Raw genomic sequence first — 23,321 nt, forward strand, 5'->3', positions numbered from 1 at the left:
TATGAAGAACAATGCCAACCAACCAGAGCTTCCAGGGACTAAGCCACTACCCAAAGACTATACATGGACTGACCCTGGGCTCCAACCTCATAGGTAGCAATGAATAGCCTAGTAAGAGCACCAGTGGAAGGGGAAGCCCTTGGTCCTGCTAAGACTGAACCCCCAGTGAACGTGATTGTTGGGAGGAGGGTGGTAATGGGGGAGGATGGGGAGGGGAAGCCCATATATATAAGGGGAGGAGGAGGGGTTAGCGGGATGTTGGCCCGGAAACCGGGAAGGGGAATAACAATTGAAATGTAAATAAGAAATACTCAAGTTAATAAAGAAAAAAATTCCCTAATAGAAATTGCATTTAAAGCAGAAAATTAGACATCTAGATTTGTCAAAAATGACCCTTTACAAACACTGTTAGAATGTTCTTATTTGAATGTTTATTAGAATGAATTTGATCTTTCCTGTTTGCTTGTTTGTTTCCTTTCTTCCTCTCTTTCTTTCCTTCTTTCTTATTATTTTATTTTGGAGGCAGGATCTCATTTTGCTGCCTGGCTGGCATGGAAATTGCATAGTAGACAGTCTGGCCGCTCGCATAGGGGGTTAAAGACTTGTGCCACCACATCCCGTTCAATTTTCCTTTTCCATGAAGAGGTCTTTCTTTGGACAGAGGATCACATGATTACAAGGTTGGCTTCAAACTCTGTGTAGTAGAGAACAGCCTTGAACTCCTGATGCACACTAGGAAAGACTACTAAGTAAGCTACATTCTAGTTTTCTTTTATGAAGACGTTTAATGTTTATGCTCAAGAGGACAAATTTGCCAAATTATGTGTTCAAGAGATCTCAATTTCGGTGTTTTATTTAAAAATCAAATATGTTTGTAATGAGAATTTATATAACTTTAAATGTATAGGCCGTGCTTTATTGTAGATTTGCTTTTATAAGCATTAGTAGTGGTATTACCTTTTCTAAAATTTACATAATGAGATAGTGAGTGGTTATGACAGTGGAAAAGTTTGTAGAGGTCATTTTATTAGATTTTTTTTACTGTTGTTCTTGTGATTTTAAAATTTGGTTTTAGGCAAGGTCTTACCTTCTATTCTTGAAGGCCTGGAACTCACTGAGGAACCCAGGCTTGCTCAAACTTCCATCACTTTTCTTGTGCTTTCTCCCAAGTGCTGGAAATTTAGGCATGAGTCATAACGACTACCACGTATTTAAGCATGTGCTTGTTCTTTTATTTATTTTGAGGTACTCATTAAAAAGTGTCTTTTTTTTATGACAAACACTCTCTGGAGAACAAAATAATTTAAAAACTTACGTGAAGCAATTTTAAGAGTTTTGACTCAGTATAATGAAATAAAAACCAAACTACTTTAAATATAGTTCATTTAATCTGTAAACATCATATGGGCCTGAACTGCAGGTATACACAATCTCAGAGCACATACAACGACAATGACTTTTGTAAATAAATATTTAGGTAACATATATAGTATGTTTATAGAAACATTAGAATAAAGCGATTTTAAAGGATCAGAATTTTAAAATATACATTAGCAGTGTGCCGATAAGGTGTTTGGAGAAATTAATCTGGTCATGGACTCCTTGCCATCATTCAATGATATACGTATAGACTTGTTTTATTGTTTGCTATAATACATTTTTAAAAGAAAAAAACTGAAAGTACTTAATCAAGAACGATATTTGAAGTAAAAATTTCTATGCATCAAGAATGGCAAAGCGAGTCTTCTCAATCTTTAACACGGGAGCTTTTTGTTAGACTTCGGTGTCTTCCTCTGTTTTAGCCAGAAGATTGTTGCCCTAGCTCCCAGAACTTAATGTGACAGAATTTCTCCCAATCTCCAGTCGAAGAAAGACAAGCAGAAGCACTTACTAAACTACTTGTATTTTGTAACAGCAAATGAAATTACGATAGACTAGGAATACACATATTTCCAAAGTTACACTTAGAGGCTAATTTGCCTTTTTACAAAAGAATATACCTCCTAGACCACTGAACAGCTAAAGCAGAAACTAGAATAAGGTCCTTTGGCTAGATATAAATCCATATCCAAATACAACTCAGAGTTTGGGTGTAATTTTTTTCTATTGCCCGAACATCTCTTTTCTCTTTTGCAGTAAAAAAGCAGCATGGGTACAAAAATGCATGCACGAGAATAGTGGATTTATTAGACAAACAGGTAAAATACCAAACTAAGTCAAGATTTGGTTTAGAAAGATTTTTAGAAATCAGACACAAAAGTGTTCAGTTACCACAGTGTATGATCTTTGAGTAACATGTGAAATGCACTATGGCAGGTCATCCAAAAAATACAAACTAGGAAACCAGGAAAGGTTATGCGAACATGTGGTTAGAGGGAAGTGGGAAATTAGTCTCGGGACTATGGTAAGTTTTACAGTCTAAGATTGCAGAGCCATTCTGACCTCTATAGACTCGGTACTTCCTAGTTACCCTTGCTTTCTGCTTCTCTTTTCCTGTAGGCTTTGTTTAACAACTGGATCTCTTCCTGGTAGCCATCCCTGTCTTGATGCTGCCGCCTGCTGTTCTGTCTGTGTGCCTCCACTGTGTCTGGGATAGAGATGTTGATATCTCCGTCAGGATCACTTGTGGGTAAGAAGAGGGAGTAGGAGGCAGTTTCTCCTAAGTCGCATGAGACAAACCTGTTTTCCTTCCGTGAGTAGCGCAGAGAAGGAGACCGAACTTTTGTAGAGGACTGGCTGATGTTGCTGATGATTGACACAGTGTCTAAAGCCTCATCGTTGTCACAAATTTCAAGAACTTCCAAGTGTATTTTTACGTTGGTGTCTGCAAACGTGGAGGGAGACTCTTCTGAGTTCGGTTCATGGCCAACACTTTTAGATCGATAGACTTCTATTTTCTTAGAGGGCGGGGTTATCTTTTGCCCTTCTGCACTGACCTCATAGGTAGAAAGAGAGAGGGTTTTCCCAGTTGGTGCTTGGAGAGACACAGTCCCTTGGAACGCACAAATGGGAATAGCCAGCCCACCACCAGAACGCTGTGGAAAACAAACAAACAAACAAACAAACAGATTATAGTGTTGAAACAACTCTATAGTGAAACACACAGAAATTTATTTTGTGCAATAGAATGGTAAATTTTGTATTTCCAATTCATTTCCCTGGAAACTACTTACAAATGAGATTTAAATTCTACTTCTGTAGCTGAGTTTCCCTTAGGTCAAATATTCCTGAAGGAGGGCAATAACTTAAGAGAAGGCAAGAGATCTTTTCATAGTGCAGAGCCAATGAGAGAATGATAAGAAGCATTAAGACAGCATTCCTTTTGCAGGGTTGGATTTTGATGTAAATTAAATGCATATTTACAATGTGCATTTACTTTCATATTTCTGCTACATATTCGGTTACATTGAAAAGCATTCATAGATCATAGGAAATGTAGATTGTGCTATCAGCATACCGTGTTTTTTTCCTCATTAGTGTACCTACCAAAGAGAATGGTAATTGCAAGCTTAGACACAAATTAAATACAAAGGATAGTTCAACTTTTACTTTCAAGAGGAATCAGTCATTAAGGTAAACCCAATTATGGAGAACTCTGTGACTCTGCAAAAATCTTCCCAAAGTTTAGACTCTTTTTATGAAGCATCATTAACAGGTGTTTAAAAAAATAGGAATAAAAAGGGAAAGAAACCTTATTCTCATAAAAGTCTATAATCTGTATTGTGCTTTCATACTTCCAACTGACCTTTCTGCTCACATGCTCATGTTAGAAGGACATGGTAAGAGGCCAATACTCAGAGTTCTCCACAGCAGATCACCTCAGTGTTACCTGGGAGCTCGTAGAAAATTGCAAAATTTGAAAGTTCTACCCTCAAGTTGTCCATGTTGAATCTGCTGCATGGTAAATTATGAAATGCATTGCCCTAATTAAAAGATGTTGTGGTTCAGAGACATAAGGTGAGGGGAAACTTAACAGATACTTTTATACATACACCTATAACTGAAAAAGAAAAAAAAAACCTGGAGTTACTGGATTGCTGGGTTTGCCTACATGAATTTTGCCAGGTCAAGATGATCAAACTTCTCAGCTTTCCTGAGTCCATTTCTGTTTTGGCATTGAAAGTCCCCTTCTCAGGAAACTTCTCACTTCCAAGAAAATAGTTCTGTGGGATGAGGGCTGAGATTTTGTATCTGTTCCCAGCAAGAATGACTAGGAAAAGCCCAAGACTGGACTTTCACTCTTGGAGACAATGTGGATTCTCTTCTATTTAGAGAAAAAAATAGAAACAAAACATTTCAAATAGCTTAACTTTTTCAGAACATTTTTAGATATAATGAGTTTTGTTTGCCTGTATGTATGTACACCATATGAGTGCTTTGAATCTGAAGAGACCAGACAAGGGTGACCAATCCGCCAGAAGTAAAATTCAGCTAGTCCTAAACTACCCCTTTGTGGACACTATAAACTGTACCCTACTTCTCTGCAAGAAAAGCAAGTGCTTTTAACTATTGTCTCTCCAGTCTATAGCTAGAGAATTTTTTATGAGAAGGAGCCTTAAACTTCTTGAAAGATGAGGTTTTTTAAGTTGTTTTTTGATATATATATATATATTATTCTGGTTACTCTGCCCTCTGTTGTTCTTTCCCACCTTTGCCAGCCACACTTATTCTTCACAAATCTCTTTACTATATTCATGACATTTTTGTTTTGTGTCCCACAAAGTTGAGGGCTAGCTGGGTGACTGTAAGTTTTGTAACTATCCATCTACTAGATACAAAGCTTCTCCCACACCTGTTAATTGCTAACAAGTAGTTAAATAAGTGGTGGACCCCAAAGCCCCTGACACTGGTTGTTTTTATACTCCACTTTTTCCTTGAATTTAATGACCGTGAAAAATAAAGCCTGTGACACGTGAGAAATGTCTTTAAGGTATGACTTATGGAGCAATCTTGAAATCTGTTTCTGTATAAGGGAACCTCGAATGCTCACTTCAGGGATCTACACTCCAGTGGGCCAAGAATCTTGAAATCTTGTGCTGTAAAGTTCGGTTTTGCTACCCATGGAGGCAAGTAACTTCATCAACTTTACAAGTATTGGTCAAAGCAGAAAAGGAATCAGGACACAATTTGGTTCTATTACTCTATCAGAACATTATTTTAATAGTGGTGGTTTTAGAAAAGGGGGAAAGGCCTTTATCTACCTCTTCGGTAAACATTTGGTAAGTGCCTACACTGTACAAGAATCAAGCCACATTAAGAGTGTAGGGACACACTCTTCATTCAACGATCTTTCAAGTATTTAAGCTTAGGTGCAAAGAAATGAATATTTCACTCTAAATATTGTTATTGACTTAGTAACCAAGGTCTCTGGGGTCCAAGGAGTAACTACTTATGCTAGGGATAGTTTATGTAGGAGTGGCATGTCAGATTAATCTCCAAAGTTAAGGAAGATTTATATCATTAAAAGGCCTTCTTATTCCTAATGTAAAATGCCATGAGATTCAGGCAGACTGGCTTTGCATGTACACATTGTTTTCTAGATGAAGACAAAGATACTGTGTTGTGTTACATCAAAGCTAGGGTGCACCCACTCTGTGCAGTAACATCAATATTATTGCTATCATGCTTGGTATCAAACAGAGTAATCTGAGGGCAGGGGTGGGCTTGGAAAATCATGAGTTAAAAGGCCACCCTGAAAATCTCCTTATCTTGAGTAAAAAAGTTTTTTTGTTTTAAAACAAAGACAGAGATTTCTGATTTTTTTTACTACAAAGTCTACCTCAGCATTATCCAGTCAGAAAATCTGATTGTTGGGGCTGGGGAGATGTCTCAGTCAAAGTTTTGTTGTGCAGGCATGATAAACTGACTTCTGACCCCCAGCAGTCAAGGGGAAAGCCTTTGTAGTCTCATCCATCTGTAACCTTAGCACTGGGCTCATTGGAATCTAACTAAAATGGTGAGCTTAAGTGAAAGACCCTGTCTCAAGCCAACGAAGTTGGAGAGCAATTGAGGAAGATATCTCAAAGCCAGTCTCTGTCTTCCAACACCCCTGCATGGGTGAGCATGCCCCATGCACAACCACACAGATAAATGCTCACATATAGAGGTGCATACACGAAAGAAATTCTGAATGTTGTCTCATAATGTAAGATGACCTCCTTTTTTTCTGTTCCAAGAAATTGCTCATCTGAAAGCTGAATTACCTTACATTATGATTTGTTATAAAAAAAAAAGGCCTACTTTATTACTTCAATAAATCACTCCTCGGGGTAATTCTTTGGCATTTTATATTGTACAAACAAACTGCTTTGTAATATACAAGTTTAAAACAAAAAAGCCATGAAAAAACTGAGTTATCAAACAAATTAAAAGGATACAGACATGCCTATCTAAAGAAACATTTAGCTGTGTCTCCATGTGCAACAAGAGTACTGCTGAGAGCAGTTCATATCAAGAAGATGAGAGGCCAGGACCTGGCAGGTAAAACCATTAGCCATGCAAGCCTGTGACCTGTGTTTGGTGCCTAGAACCCACATAGTGGAAGGAGAAAGCACTCCTCCTATAAGTCCTTCTCTGACCTCCACACACAAGCCATGTCATTAGCACATGCCACCCAACTTCCAAAGTTAATACATAAAAAGTAAACAATAAAGGGGACTGAAGAGATGGTGCACAGCTAAGACCACTTGTTGCTTTCCAAGAAGACTCAGGTTTGACTTCAGGTTTTCACAGGGAGGCTCAAAAGTGCCTGTAACTGCAGTTCCAGGGGCTCTGACGGCCTTTTCTGGCCTCTATAGGCATAGGGCATATACATGGTGTGTATTCATGCATGCAATAAAACACTTATACACACAAAGTAAAAATAAATCTTTAAAAATGTTTAAAATGAATGAGATTGGATGTCTTCATGATCTGATTGACAGATCCACATATTGAGTTAGAGGATGATAGCTCATTCAGATTAGCATTTGAGAACTAGATATTACCAAAGTCTGGATAAGTATGAAGACTGATTTTTCTGCAATAGCATTCAAAGTACTGGGTTATTAAACTAACTTTCTGAACATTCCTATTCAAATGGATACTCTATGTTTGAGAGCTAAGGAAACAAAAGCAGAGATAAGAACAAACAAAATCGGGATGCGGTGCATGCAAAGAACGTGGATAAGGTTTCTGAAAAGAAGTTGAACAGGTGGCTAGGACATACATGGCAAGATGCTCAGCTTTACTTATGCAGGAACTCATGCAAATTAGAACTCAAACGCCGAGGTCCTACTATGAAAATACAGAGAACTACATTACTGAGGACAATGTATAGCAACTTAGAACCTATTGTTTGTGGGAAAGTAAAACGATGCAGATGTTGTAGAAAACAGAATAATGCTTCCAAAAATAAAAAAACTAGAATTATTGTATATTAAGTATATCCATATAGCCAAGCAGTGATCATTTAAATATGACTAAGGTGGTATATTTTACATGTTCTTTATAGATACTGTTTAAAAATCAGGCTTACCTTGGCAACATAACTTTCCTGCCTGTGCATCCCTCTAACTAGGTTTAGAGATATAAATAAGCCCCTGGATTATTTGTACAACTATATTTTATTTGTAGATCTTTAAGTAAAACCATAAAAATCTGTCATCATTTATAGAATTATTTGTCCCCTTTAAGCAGGACTTGTATATTTAGGTTAGGGAGCACCATTGCAGGCTATAGAAAATGGAATCATGAATAAAAAGAACTATGATATTGAAAGATACAAGAGAGGAGCTGACAGACTCAGTAAAACAACCAGGATTTTCTACTGTTATTGATAGAATAGAGAACATGGACTGAGTCATTATTATGAGTGAAGGGTAGCATTCCTGATGAACAACAGCAGAGTAAAGATGCCCTCATGCGTTAAGAGCCCACAAACCACAGAGCTTTTCAACCTTCTAAACAACCCTAGTTGAAGGGGGCAGTTCTGATGCTAAGGTTCTGTTCCCTAATTGGTTCTTTTTTTTTTAAAGATTTTATTTATTTACTTTATGTATGTGAGTACACTGTAGCTGTCTTCAGACACCAGAACAGGGCATCAATCCCATTACAGATGGTTGTGAGCCAACATGTGGTTGCTGGGATTTGAACTCAGGACCTCTGGAAGAGCAGTCAGTGCTCTTAACTGCTGAGCCATCTCTCCAGCCCCCCTAATTGCTTCTGGGCAGAAAGTATGGGCAGGACTTCCTGGTCCCAGAAGGAAAAGGCAGACACAAGGGAGGAGAGAAGTTTTGCCATACTTTGGAAGAAGAATACAGCAACCACATGAGGTCTGGCATGTGAAAGGAACCAGGGGAGCTGGGGCCTGTGGCCAGTACTACAGGCTGGTAGCCAGGGATGTTTGACAGGGTCTAGGTGGAAATAAGCACTGAAGTTTTGGGAGGCTGGGAGAAGTGGATATAAAAATATTATTAAGGGCATGCTTTTCCAGGTGGGAAATAGCAGCATCCAACAATTGTGGCATAAGGCAAGTTGTGTATGTGTGTGTGTTTGCCTTGTCCATGGATTCAAGGGAAGCCAGGTAGGGGATAGTAGTGGCCCAGCCCGAAGCAAAGGTGGTAGAGTAAAACAACATAGAACACTCAGTCCATTGAAGATGCAATGCTATGCTCAGGGCTGTCATAGGAAAGTTAGCCTAGGTTCAAGCAAGAGAAAGAGAGACTCGAGAACCTTCCCAAAGCACGATTCCATCCTCAAAGATGGTGGAAATCCATGGCATTGATGATACCTAGCACTGCTCTAAAGTCCTAGCTGGGCCACAATCCAGAAAGCAAGGAATAAGAAACACAGGCACCAAGCATGAAGAAACAAGGATACACAACTGGTGGCTGCACATGTCTTCTACCTAGAAATTCTAGAGAAAAGGAAAATCTGAGACAGAACTAATGACAGACTCTAGGGGGGTGTTGGATTGTAAGTAAAACTAAGAGTCCGGTGGCTGTTGCCAATCAAAACATGTTTTGAAAAGGCTCCATTCAGAGTCTGGAGAAATGGTTGAGTGTTTAAAGGCCATTTGCTGTTCTATAGAGGACCTAGGTTTGGTTCCCAACATCGTAATGTCTCACAACTCTATATAATTCAAGTTCTAGGGAATCAGATCTAATACCCTCTTCTGGCCTCCACAGGCATTGGCAGACACACAAAGCATACATCAGGAAAAACTCTCAGACACATACATTTTTACAAACAATCTTTAAAATAAAGAGGATCTGATTCCAAACAACAGTACTGTTGTGAAACCTGCCAAGACAACACTGCAATAATAAAAATCAATAATAAAAATAATAATAAAATAACAAAAGACAAGAGAGACAATATTATATTTTGAGAACATGTATTACAAATCTGATGATAATGACTTAATATATATCTAAAACGAAAAGCCAAATGAAATTCTCCTTTGTGTTGTGAAAAAATGTATAAACCGCGAAAAAGCAAGAAAATAAATGTGCAAACATACTAGTGGTGACATTCTAGCTATTAAAGGACAGCCAAGAAACAAAGTAGAGTATATGATAGAGATGCTATTTCAGAATAAATGGAGTAGCTGCACATGGTGGCCAAGGCCTGTAGTCTCAGAACTTAGAAAGTAGAGGAAAGAAGATCATGAATCTAGACCAGTCCTCCTCACAAACCAAGTCCCTGCTCAAAACAACTATGGAATAGCAAGGAGAATAGCAGGATGTGTTGTTTTTATATTAAAAAATTAAAACAAATAAAAAACAAAATAGTATTACTGTCCAGTATATGTTTCTGTATTTTGAGAGGTATTAGTTAAAAGTGCATGAAAAGATCTCTCAATTTTTCTTTTTATAAAACTAAAATGTATGGAACTTAGTTAGACACCAACTTTACTGCACAATCAGAATAATCTATTTAAATAACCTGGAACTATTCATTTCATACTCTGTGCTTTCTTACCATTTTAAAGTGAGAGAATTAGCATTTGCCTGGGAGTAATGATAACCGTTACTGCAGTACACTCAGGAGTGTGGGTGGCTGGGAGATTTTTTTTTTTTTTTGTAATTTGGAAATGAAAAGCATTTCTGAACCTCACAAATACTTCAGAAGAAGAGAGCCTGCCATGTAAACACATTAGCACAAATAATCTTCTGTGATAATTGATTCAAACTTGCTGACCTTGGCTACACTGAATGCCTTTTCTTTTTTCACAATAAGCTGCTGGGTGAATTCAGGGTGAAATTATAATATAAAAAGAGTCTCTCTACATGATTATCTGAACAAGGTGAAGCTTTCTCTTGCTTGTCTGAATTACTCAACTTAAGTAAGGCAAATTACTGCAGGAAAGATCATCACTTTATCCAAGGCCACAGTTGGTCATAGGTTCTCTGAATCAGAAGTTGGAAAGTATCATTGACTCATGAATAATCCAAATGATGGGCAAATTTAATATTTAAAAAAATCTAATTTTGATTATTTTAAGAGACTTTTGGCTTTTAAAGGTATATACATTGAGGATTGTAAGTCAAGCAGACTTAGAACAGTTTAGGGAAGCTGCAATAGATATACCAGAAAGGAAACAAAAAACAGACACAAAAACTCATGAGAAAAGTAAATTAAAAAAAAATTGCTCTGAGTAAACTCAGTAATTATTAAGGTTACATAGGTCACATTCCCAGCTCCTCAAATCTTCTATCCCACCATGTCCTCTGTGTATGATTAGCAAACCAAAATGTGATGACTCACAAGAACTGATCAAAGTAAGAAAAAGTGGGGAAGAAATTAAAGACCTTTCATAAAAGACTTTTCCAGACTGGAAAGATGGCTCAGTGGTTAATAGCACTGATTGCTCTTCCAGAGGTCCTGAGTTCAAATCCTTGCAACTACATGGTGGCTCACAACCATCTATAACAAGACCTGATGACCTCTTCTGGTATGTCTGAAGATAGCTACAGTGTACTTATAATTAATAAATGAATGAATGAATGAATGAATAATTTGTCTTTTTAAAGACTTTTCCATGTAGAAGATTTTTCCATGTAAAGATATGTGGCAAAGACTACCCTCCCAGACCTCAGGCCTGTTGTGCCTATGCCTGTTTTTCTTATTTTAATTTGGTGTGTGTGTGTGTGTGTGTGTGTGTGTGTGTGTGTGTGTGTGACAATCAGGAGATGGACCTTCCCCAATTGCTTTTCTATCTATCTATCTATCTATCTATCTATCTATCTATCTATCTATCTATCTATCTATCTCTACCTATTTTTGAGACAGGACTGAGACTTCCCTGTTTTGGCTGCCCACAGGAATCATAGCCTAGAGCACTGGGGATTATGAATGCTACTTTTTGAGTAGCTTCTGGGTCTTCATACTCAGGTTTCAGGCTTCCACTGATCTGTCTCCATAGCCCATGCCTCTTTTCATGGTGAAAATCTAACGATAAAGACTGGTGCTCACCATGACAAATACTTACTGACCACGCTGACCATGAGCCACATGCTATATAATTGCTGGTGGATGCTTAAAACTTTCACTATATATATATATATATATATATATATATATATATATATATGCATATTAATCTTCTAAAATGAAGGCCCTACTTATCCAGAGCATACAGACTATGGAATTGAGTTGTGGGAGGTAGCACATGTAAGAGCATGTCAGAGTCAACCCCAAGTCCAAGACCACTTGACTCAAGCCCTTTGTTTTAAGCCACTCTGCTACTTCAATGCACAATGGAACATGTCATTCTGACTATTTCCTTGCAAGTCTGAGGCAAACATGGCTAACATTTCACTCTCCTAATTTTGGAATAATCTATAGTGTTGTAGGGAAACAGGGAAAGAAAAAGGATTTTTTTAATATTAGGAAGTAAAACAATATTTAGAAAAGCAGCATTAACACAAAGATTTTTGAGTAGACCTTACAAGGATAACTTTAATAGGAATAAAATGGGGGAAATGTATCCCCCTAGAATTAGGAGGATAACTGAGCAGCCTGTGAAAGATGGTCTGAAAAGGGTGAGGTACCAGGGAAAGCAAACAGGAGGTCTTTAAAAATCATATGTGTAAAGGAACGAGGTCATGAACTTGGATATTCATACAGGAAGTGGCAGATGAGGAACTAAGGGATACATAGAAACTGCCAAGGCAAAACTCTTTGATTCTGGGTTATAAGAGGAAGTAGGCTGACTAAGCCACAGGGAACATCTAGTTAGCAGTACTCCTCCATGGCCTTTGCATCAGGTCTTTCCTTGAGGTTCCAGCTCTGCTTGAGTTCTTGCCCTAGCTTCCTTCAGTGATACACTACAATGTGATAGTGTAAGCCAAATACACCATTTGTTCCCCAACTTGCTTTTTTGGTGATGGCATTTCATTGCAGCAATAGAAATCATAACTAAGACAATGATCATATTAACTGATACAGAAAAGGTAACTTTTCAAAATCCAATATATTTATCGTTAAACAATATGAAAGGCAGGATGAACGAAATTCTTCTTACTTTGGTAGAGGTTGGAATTGCATTCAACAGTGAAAGACACTCATTCTCTCTCCCATAGAACTGGAGCAAAGTCAGGATACAGGTACTTACTGTTCTGTGCAGTACAGTAGCCACACAGCTTAAAGTGAAGAAAGGAGAAAATGAACTGTAGCTATTTACAGGTGACATAATTAATCCATAGAGAAAAATCCCAGGGAACCATAAAAATTTTAAAACCAAATATAGATCTAAATAAGATTGTAGGATATAAGATAAATGGACAAAATCATTGGGTTTTTTTTAATACCACCAATGGATGTGTACTGAAAATACACTAGCATCTACAATTGCTCATGAAGTTAAATATTAAGATATAAATTTTACAGTTGTCTATACTGGCAATGAACAATATCCTCGAAGAAACCAAATATCTACATAAAGAAGCAATGAACTAGAAGACTCAGTACAGTAAGATCTCAATTTTCTTTGTATTGATATATCTTTAATATAATTTATATCAAAATTCCAGTAAGATATTTTTACAGATATAGATAAGAGTATTTTAAAATGTATACAGAAATGCAAGTAATCTAAAATATTTAATATTTTGAAAAAGAAAGTGATGGGAATAGTGAGAGGAATAATCTGCTGAATTTTAATACAGCTATATTAATCAATTCCATGATGCTCAAGAGGGCTGAACATTTAAATCAATGGAATGATACAGAAAAGACAAAAGTAGACGTGAACCAATTTTGGCTGGAGGTGTATCCTAGAAGTTGAGCATGCTTGCTGTTATTCTAGAGGACTTGAATTCAGGGCCCAGCACCAACATCAAGCAGCTCACAACTGCCTGTAAACCAAGCTCCAGGCCATCATTTTGTCCCTCAGAGCTCCTGCGCACACATGATGCACCTTCACAGAGACCCAGAAATGGACAGAAATTATTATGTATTATGTATTCTACCAATTTTACATAAAGGTGCAATAGCAGTTTGAAGGAAGAAAGACAGGCTTTTCAGCAAATAAGTGTGTGTGTGTGTATGTGTGTGTGTGTGTGTGTGTGTGTGTGTGTGTGTGTGTAAAATGGCCTAGAATTGTCTCACACTTTATTCAAAAATTGATTAAAATGGATTAGCAATTAAAATATGGCTATAAAATTTTTACTTACAATGAACATCATTTACAATCTAGAGGCAAAGTGTTACTAGACTTGACACCAAAAGCATAAATGAAACTTTGATAAATTGTACTTCATCAAAGTAAAAACGCTATTGTTTGTCCAAATGCAGAACGGGGTTCAGCAGGCATGTGGTGGGACTTACCACTCTCAGATGATGCTGAGTTTGTCATATCATGGGCCATATATTTGACCTCAACTGATATGTGAGTCTGTTTGGCTCTGAACTGTCTCATAATTCCATGTCTCTTTATGGATACATAGACTCTGTGATTACCTAAGATTATTAATCTAGAGAAATGAAGGAGAGAATCTGATTCCTACTAGAGGAATAACAGAGGCCCCAAAGCCAATTTTATATCTAACTAGAATAACAACAACAACAACAACAACAACAGCAACAACAAAACTAAATAATTCGATTTCAAATATGTTTAATTCAAATATGATACAAATATTAATTCAAATTCCACTTTGGTTGAAAATTAGCCATTCTGATAAAAATGTTCAATTTAAATATAAAATTTCATTTTTTATTAATCATATAGCCCAAACAGAATTTTTATGAACAAACTGTTTCTTTTTAATTGCTTTCTTACTTACAGAAATTGTGCTCCTCATATTTTCAAATCATACTTTGAAGTCCATCTCAGCTGACGGGCACAACCATCACAGCTACAAGAATTACTATGAGAATTTTGACTTTAAATGTGTTACTACTTTGAGGATTATTAAGAGGTGTTTTTCTATTTTCTGGTCTAAAGAAATAAAATACTTGTCTTCTATGAGTGACATATGTGTTACATATTCAAGTTATTTTCATGTTTTATCTATTTTTTTCTAACAAAAACAAGAGAATAAACTAACCTGAAATGAAATATGAATTGGGCTTGGTGGTGTCTATTTCTAATCCCAGAAATTTGGGAAGCTAGCATTGCAGGGTCTCAATTCTAAGACCTGCCTGGACCACTTTGAGTTCACTGCCTACCTGGGCAACTTAATGAAACTTTCTCAAAAGAAAAAAAATTATTTATAAAGGGCTATGAGTATAATTAAATGATAGGTTTTTTGCCTAATATGTATAAATCTCTGGGTTAAATTCCTATAAAATAAAAAAGTAGGAATTACAAATTATATTTAGAAAAAATATAATATTTATCAAAAATGAGTGAATCCTAAGAAGCAAATTAATTTTACACAGGGTTGAGAAAATGGCTCAGGTCTAAAGTAGTTGCTTCATCTATACATCCTTGAATTTAATCTCTAGATCCATAAGGAAAAAATAGGGTAAAATAATTTATCTTACCTTAATTAAAATGACTCATCCAGTGGGATGTTGTATGTTGTTGGGGAGACCTTACAAAACAATGGTAAGAAAACATTCCTCACTGTCTTAGAGTTTCATTCTTACAAAGAGACAGCATGACCATGGCAACTCTTATTAAAACAAAAATGAAAACAAAAAACCAAAACAAACCAAAAACCCCCATTTAATTGCAGCTGGCTTACAGTTTCGAATGTTTAATCTGTTATCAAATGATGACACTTAACTACATGCAGGCATACATGATGCTAGGAGCATTCTACTTCTTAATCTTTAGGCAGCAAGGAGAAGATTGGAGAAGATTGTCACACTGGGTAGAGCTTGAGCATAGGAGACTTCAATGCCAGCCCCTAAAGTGACGTACTTCCTTCAACAAGGCAACACCTATTCCAAAAAAAGTCACACTTCCTAGTAGTGCCACTCTTTATGGGCCAAGCAATCAAATGCATGAGTCTGTGGGAGCCATATCTAATAAACCAACACACTTGCTAATCAGAATTAGATCAGGAATGCAGATGTTTTTCATTTGGAAGATTTTTCTTAAAGGGTAAATGCAGCATGTTGAAAAACTATAAAAACAAAACAAAGTAAAAATAAACAACGTAAGAATTTATATTTATGACCTGTGTGGGAGTATAAAAGACAAATGTTCTCAGAGTACCAGAGTAGATGAATGGTGCCCTGGAACAGAGGAGGTAACAGGAACTTTTGGTGGTGATCACTCAATTTAATAAACTTAAAAATCAATCTTATCCCGCGGATCCCAGCCCGCAGCAGCTCTCTGCTCCCAGACCCGGTGAGAGAGAGACCCAACCGCCTGGTCAGGTGGGCACTCCTGAGGCTGCAGAGCGGAAGAGACCACCAACACTGCTCACCCCTGCCCACATCCCTGGCCCAAGAGGAAACTGTATAAGGCCTCTGGGCTCCCGTGGGGGAGGGCCCAGGAGCGGCAGGACCCCTGCCACAGACACCGCCGGACCCTGAAGGAAACAGACCGGATAAACAGTTCTCTGCACCCAAATCCCGTGGGAGGGAGAGCTAAACCTTCAGAGAGGCAGACAGGCCTGGGAAACCAGAAGAGACTGCTCCCTGCACACACATCTCGGACGCCAGAGGAAAAAGCCAAAGACCATCTGGAACCCTGGTGCACTGAAGCTCCCGGAAGGGGCGGCACAGGTCTTCCTGGTTGCTGCCGCTGCAGAGAGCCCCTGGACAGCACCCCACGAGCAAACCTGAGCCTCGGGACCACAGGTAAGACCAAATTTTCTGCTGCAAGAAAGCTGCCTGGTGAACTCAAGACACAGGCCCACAGGAACAGCTGAAGACCTGTAGAGAGGAAAAACTACACGCCCGAAAGCAGAACACTCTGTCCCCATAACTGACTGAAAGAGAGGAAAACAGGTCTACAGCACTCCTGACACACAGGCTTATAGGACAGTCTAGCCACTGTCAGAAATAGCAGAACAAAGTAACACTAGAGATAATCTGATGGCGAGAGGCAAGCGCAGGAACCCAAGCAACAGAAACCAAGACTACATGCCATCATCGGAGCCCAATTCTCCCACCAAAACAAACATGGAATATCCAAACACACCAGAAAAGCAAGATCTAGTTTCAAAATCATATTTGATCATGATGCTGGAGGACTTCAGGAAAGACCTGAACACACTTAGGGAAGCACAGGAAACATTAATAAACAAGTAAAAGCCTACAGAGAGGAATCGCAAAAATCCCTGAAAGAATTCCAGGAAAACACAATCAAACAGTTGAAGGAATTAAAAATGGAAATAGAAGCAATCAAGAAAGAACACATGGAAACAACCCTGGATATAGAAAACCAAAAGAAGAGACAAGGAGCTGTAGATACAAGCTTCACCAACAGAATACAAGAGATGGAAGAGAGAATCTCAGGAGCAGAAGATTCCATAGAAATCATTGACTCAACTGTCAAAGATAATGTAAAGCGGAAAAAGCTACTGGTCCAAAACATACAGGAAATCCAGGACTCAATGAGAAGATCAAACCTAAGGATAATAGGTATAGAAGAGAGTGAAGACTCCCAGCTCAAAGGACCAGTAAATATCTTCAACAAAATCATAGAAGAAAACTTCCCTAACCTAAAAAAAGAGATACCCATAGACATACAGGAAGCCTACAGAACTCCAAATAGATTGGACCAGAAAAGAAACACCTCCCGTCACATAATTGTCAAAACACCAAACGCACAAAATAAAGAAAGAATATTAAAAGCAGTAAGGGAAAAAGGTCAAGTAACATATAAAGGGAGACCTATCAGAATCACACCAGACTTCTCGCCAGAAACTATGAAGGCCAGAAGATCCTGGACTGATGTTATACAGACCCTAAGAGAACACAAATGCCAGCCCAGGTTACTGTATCCAGCAAAACTCTCAATTAACATTGATGGAGAAACCAAGATATTCCATGACAAAACCAAATTTACACAATATCTTTCTACAAATCCAGCACTACAAAGGATAATAAATGGTAAAGCCCAACATAAGGAGGCAAGCTATACCCTAGAAGAAGCAAGAAACTAATCGTCTTGGCAACAAAACAAAGAGAATGAAAGCACACAAACATAACCTCACATCAAATATGAATATAACGGGAAGCAATAAGCACTATTCCTTAATATCTCTCAATATCAATGGCCTCAACTCCCCAATAAAAAGACATAGATTAACAAACTGGATACGCAACGAGGACCCTGCATTCTGCTGCCTACAGGAAACACACCTCAGAGACAAAGACAGACACTACCTCAGAGTGAAAGGCTGGAAAACAACTTTCCAAGCAAATGGTCAGAAGAAGCAAGCTGGAGTAGCCATTCTAATATCAAATAAAATCAATTTCCAACTAAAAGTCATCAAAAAAGATAAGGAAGGACACTTCATATTCATCAAAGGAAAAAATCAACCAAGATGAACTCTCAATCCTAAATATCTATGCCCCAAATACAAGGGCACCTACATATGTAAAAGAAACCTTACTAAAGCTCAAAACACACATTGCACCTCACACAATAATAGTGGGAGATTTCAACACCCCACTCTCATCAATGGACAGATCATGGAAACAGAAATTAAACAGTGATGTAGACAGACTAAGAGAAGTCATGAGCCAAATGGACTTAACGGATATTTATAGAACATTCTATCCTACAGCAAAAGGATATACCTTCTTCTCAGCTCCTCATGGTACTTTCTCCAAAATTGACCATATAATCGGTCAAAAAACGGGCCTCAACAGGTACAGAAAGATAGAAATAATCCCATGCGTGCTATCGGACCACCACGGCCTAAAACTGGTCTTCAATAACAACAAGGGAAGAATGCCCACATATACGTGGAAATTGAACAATGCTCTACTCAATGATAACCTGGTCAAGGAAGAAATAAAGAAAGAAATTAAAAACTTTTTAGAATTTAATGAAAATGAAGATACAACATACTCAAACTTATGGGACACAATGAAAGCTGTGCTAAGAGGAAAACTCATAGCGCTGAGTGCCTGCAGAAAGAAACAGGAAAGAGCATATGTCAGCAGCTTGACAGCACACCTAAAAGCTCTAGAACAAAAAGAAGCAAATACACCCAGGAGGAGTAGAAGGCAGGAAATAATCAAACTCAGAGCTGAAATCAACCAAGTAGAAACAAAAAGGACCATAGAAAGAATCAACAGAACCAAAAGTTGGTTCTTTGAGAAAATCAACAAGATAGATAAACCCTTAGCCAGACTAACGAGAGGACACACAGAGTGTGTCCAAATTAACAAAATCAGAAATGAAAAGGGAGACATAACTACAGATTCGGAGGAAATTCAAAAAATCATCAGATCTTACTATAAAAACCTATATTCAACAAAATTTGAAAATCTTCAGGAAATGGACAATTTCCTAGACAGATACCAGGTATCGAAGTTAAATCAGGAACAGATAAACCAGTTAAACAACCCCATAACTCCTAAGGAAATAGAAGCAGTCATTAAAGGTCTCCCAACCAAAAAGAGCCCAGGTCCAGACGGGTTTAGTGCAGAATTCTATCAAACCTTCATAGAAGACCTCATACCAATATTATCCAAACTATTCCACAAAATTGAAACAGATGGAGCCCTACCGAATTCCTTCTATGAAGCCACAATTACTCTTATACCTAAACCACACAAAGACACAACAAAGAAAGAGAACTTCAGACCAATTTCCCTTATGAATATCGACGCAAAAATACTCAATAAAATTCTGGCAAACCGAATTCAAGAGCACATCAAAACAATCATCCACCATGATCAAGTAGGCTTCATCCCAGGCATGCAGGGATGGTTTAATATACGGAAAACCATCAACGTGATCCATTATATAAACAAACTGAAAGAACAGAACCACATGATCATTTCATTAGATGCTGAGAAAGCATTTGACAAAATTCAACACCCCTTCATGATAAAAGTCCTGGAAAGAATAGGAATTCAAGGCCCATACCTAAACATAGTAAAAGCCATATACAGCAAACCAGTTGCTAACATTAAACTAAATGGAGAGAAACTTGAAGCAATCCCACTAAAATCAGGGACTAGACAAGGCTGCCCACTCTCTCCCTACTTATTCAATATAGTTCTTGAAGTTCTAGCCAGAGCAATCAGACAACAAAAGGAGATCAAAGGGATACAGATCGGAAAAGAAGAGGTCAAAATATCACTATTTGCAGATGACATGATAGTATATTTAAGTGATCCCAAAAGTTCCACCAGAGAACTACTAAAGCTGATAAACAACTTCAGCAAAGTGGCTGGGTATAAAATTAACTCAAATAAATCAGTTGCCTTCCTCTATACAAAAGAGAAACAAGCCGAGAAAGAAATTAGGGAAACGACACCCTTCATAATAGACCCAAATAATATAAAGTACCTCGGTGTGACTTTAACCAAGCAAGTAAAAGATCTGTACAATAAGAACTTCAAGACACTGAGGAAAGAAATTGAAGAAGACCTCAGAAGATGGAAAGATCTCCCATGCTCATGGATTGGCAGGATTAATATGGTAAAAATGGCCATTTTACCAAAAGCAATCTACAGATTCAATGCAATCCCCATCAAAATACCAATCCAATTCTTCAAAGAGTTAGACAGAACAATTTGCAAATTCATCTGGAATAACAAAAAACCCAGGATAGCTAAAGCTATCCTCAACAATAAAAGGACTTCAGGGGGAATCACTATCCCTGAACTCAAGCAGTATTACAGAGCAATAGTGATAAAAACTGCATGGTATTGGTACAGAGACAGACAGATAGACCAATGGAATAGAATTGAAGACCCAGAAATGAACCCACACACCTATGGTCACTTGATTTTTGACAAAGGAGCCAAAACCATCCAATGGAAAAAAGATAGTATTTTCAGCAAATGGTGCTGGTTCAACTGGAGGGCAACATGTAGAAGAATGCAGATCGATCCATCCTTATCACCCTGTACAAAGCTTAAGTCCAAGTGGATCAAGGACCTCCACATCAAACCAGACACACTCAAACTAATAGAAGAAAAACTAGGGAAGCATCTGGAACACATGGGCACTGGAAAAAATTTCCTGAACAAAACACCAATGGCTTATGCTCTAAGATCAAGAATCGACAAATGGGATCTCATAAAACTGCAAAGCTTCTGTAAGGCAAAGGACACTGTGGTTAGGACAAAACGGCAACCAACAGATTGGGAAAAGATCTTTACCAATCCTACAACAGATAGAGGCCTTATTTCCAAAATATACAAAGAACTCAAGAAGTTAGACCGCAGGGAAACAAATAACCCTATTAAAAAATGGGGTTCAGAGCTAAACAAAGAATTCACAGCTGAGGAATGCCGAATGGCTGAGAAACACCTAAAGAAATGTTCAACATCTTTAGTCATAAGGGAAATGCAAATCAAAACAACCCTGAGATTTCACCTCACACCAGTGCGATTGGCTAAGATCAAAAACTCAGGTGACAGCAGATGCTGGCGAGGATGTGGAGATAGAGGAACACTCCTCCATTGTTGGTGGGATTGCAGACTGGTAAAACCATTCTGGAAATCAGTCTGGAGGTTCCTCAGAAAATTGGACATTGAACTGCCTGATGATCCAGCTATACCTCTCTTGGGCATATACCCAAAAGATGCCTCAACATATAAAAGAGACACGTGCTCCACTATGTTCATCGCAGCCTTATTTATAATAGCCAGAAGCTGGAAAGAACCCAGATGCCCTTCAACAGAGGAATGGATACAGAAAATGTGGTACATCTACACAATGGAATATTACTCAGCTATCAAAAACAACGAGTTTATGAAATTCGTAGGCAAATGGTTGGAACTGGAAAATATCATCCTGAGTGAGCTAACCCAATCACAGAAAGACATACATGGTATGCACTCATTGATAAGTGGCTATTAGCCCAAATGCTTGAATTACCCTAGATCCCTAGAACAAACGAAACTCAAGATGGATGATCAAAATGTGAATGCTTCACTCCTTCTTTAAATGAGGAAAAAGAATACCCTTGGCAGGGAAGGGAGAGGCAAAGATTAAAACAGAGACTGAAGGAACACCCATTCAGAGCCTGCCCCACATGTGGCCCATACATATACAGCCACCCAATTAGACAAGATGGATGAAGCAAAGAAGTGCAGACCGACAGGAGCCGGATGTAGATCGCTCCTGAGAGACACAGCCAGAATACAGCAAATATAGAGGCGAATGCCAGCAGCAAACCACTGAACTGAGAATAGGTCCCCTATTGAAGGAATCAGAGAAAGAACTGGAAGAGCTTGAAGGGGCTCGAGACCCCAAAAGTACAACAATGCCAAGCAACCAGAGCTTCCAGGGACTAAGCCACTACCTAAAGACTATACATGGACTGACCCTGGACTCTGACCCCATAGGTAGCAATGAATATCCTAGTAAGAGCACCAGTGGAAGGGGAAGCCCTGGGTCCTGCTAAGACTGAACCCACAGTGAACTAGTCTATGGGGGGAGGGCGGCAATGGGGGGAGGGTTGGGAGGGGAACACCCATAAGGAAGGGGAGGGGGGAGGGGGATGTTTGCCCGGAAACCGGGAAAGGGAATAACACTCGAAATGTATATAAGAAATACTCAAGTTAATAAAAAAAAAAAAAACAGTCAATTTTCAAACCCAAAAAAAAAAAATCAATCTTATACTTGAAATTAGTAAATTCTAAGGCATAGAAAATATCCAAAACTTTACATTTATTTTTTATGTATATGTCTGTGTGTGTGCCATGTGTATGGGTAGGTACTCCAAAAGGCCTGGCAACATCAGATCCTGGTGAGTTTGAGTTACTGATAAGCTACTTTACTTAGGTGCTGAGAACTGTCCTTATCCACTGAGGCATCTCTCTAGTCTCAGGAAAATCCTTTTCAATAAGCTTTTTTAAAGTGTATTTTCACTGACTTTCAGGGCAGCCTGTAACATAGTATGTCTTCTATTACTAAATAATCCCATGACCCTGGGCCAGTCAGACACTTATTACAGGCCTTAATCTCATTATCTATAAAGAAAAGGTTAGAGTACAGGAGTCCTGGAATTTCTTCTTATTTGTCCAGGTTGGCATCAAAGAAAGCACTCAGTTTCATGCTAGATATCTGTAGGAATGTTCCTTCAAAATGAGTTAAAAGTATAAAATTATCTTCAAAGACTTGATAAAAAATATTATGGAATCAAGACCTAGAAGGTTTGTTAGTTACCTGTAAGCAACTGTTGCTAATACAATATGCATTTTCAAAATGTAAGAAGGCTGAGTCACAATGTATACTGAGATAAAGCCACCCATTGCAAGAAAATATAATAAGAAGAGAAAACAAAGCAGATATAAGGCAATGTGTATATGTTTTGTAAACCTTTTTTTTTATTTTAGATAGAAATCTCTAAAGAGAGTCAAGAATGCTCACACAACTCCTCCAAAAATAAGTATCACTGATGGAATAATGGTTCTGCAGTCAAGAACACTTCTTTTCAGGTTAGATTCTCTTTGGATCTCAGTGGCCCTAGGCACACATCAGTGGTGCACATGCTTACATACAGGTAAAACATTTATATGTGTAAATAAAATAAATCATATTTAAAAAAATGAACACTTACAGAGCACTGAATAGCAATAAAAGACCATGTAAAATTCTACATGTATGGGACTATGTATGTGTATATGTTTATTACATGCTTGTCTTTATCTTGATAGTGTTAACAACTAATTTGAAATTTCCTTTTTCAGATAATAAAATATTACTACATTTTCTCATTTAAATAATTTTAATTTTA

At 38.0% G+C, this 23,321-nt stretch overlaps 1 protein-coding gene and 1 long non-coding RNA gene across 7 annotated transcripts in view; one reads left to right on the forward strand and one right to left on the reverse strand.

The window, feature by feature from the left end:
- LOC120100834 (uncharacterized) overlaps positions 1–23,321 on the forward strand; it is a 78,581-nt gene that overhangs the window by 13,876 nt on the left and 41,384 nt on the right. For 3 of the 5 annotated variants that reach the window (XR_010064298.1, XR_010064299.1, XR_010064297.1), the window contains exon 2: positions 2,500–2,629. This is a non-coding gene — a long non-coding RNA (uncharacterized LOC120100834). Of the gene's footprint in view, positions 1–2,499; positions 3,024–4,972; positions 11,516–23,321 lie in introns of those variants that run through there. The other 2 variants (XR_005500987.2, XR_010064296.1) reach the window with 2 other exon arrangements.
- Positions 1,370–23,321, reverse strand: part of Gpr149 (G protein-coupled receptor 149) — a 71,466-nt gene continuing 49,514 nt past the window's right edge. The window contains exons 4-5 of one of the 2 annotated variants that reach the window (XM_039101674.2): positions 2,937–3,035; positions 1,370–2,824 (exon numbers count right to left, since the gene is read on the reverse strand). In XM_039101674.2, coding sequence (XP_038957602.1) covers positions 2,813–2,824; positions 2,937–3,035 — 111 coding nt within the window. In that variant the 3' untranslated portion in view covers positions 1,370–2,812. 2 annotated transcript variants of the gene reach the window in all.

This window comes from Rattus norvegicus, chromosome 2, assembly GCF_036323735.1.
Source record: "Rattus norvegicus strain BN/NHsdMcwi chromosome 2, GRCr8, whole genome shotgun sequence".
NCBI lineage: Eukaryota > Metazoa > Chordata > Mammalia > Rodentia > Muridae > Rattus > Rattus norvegicus.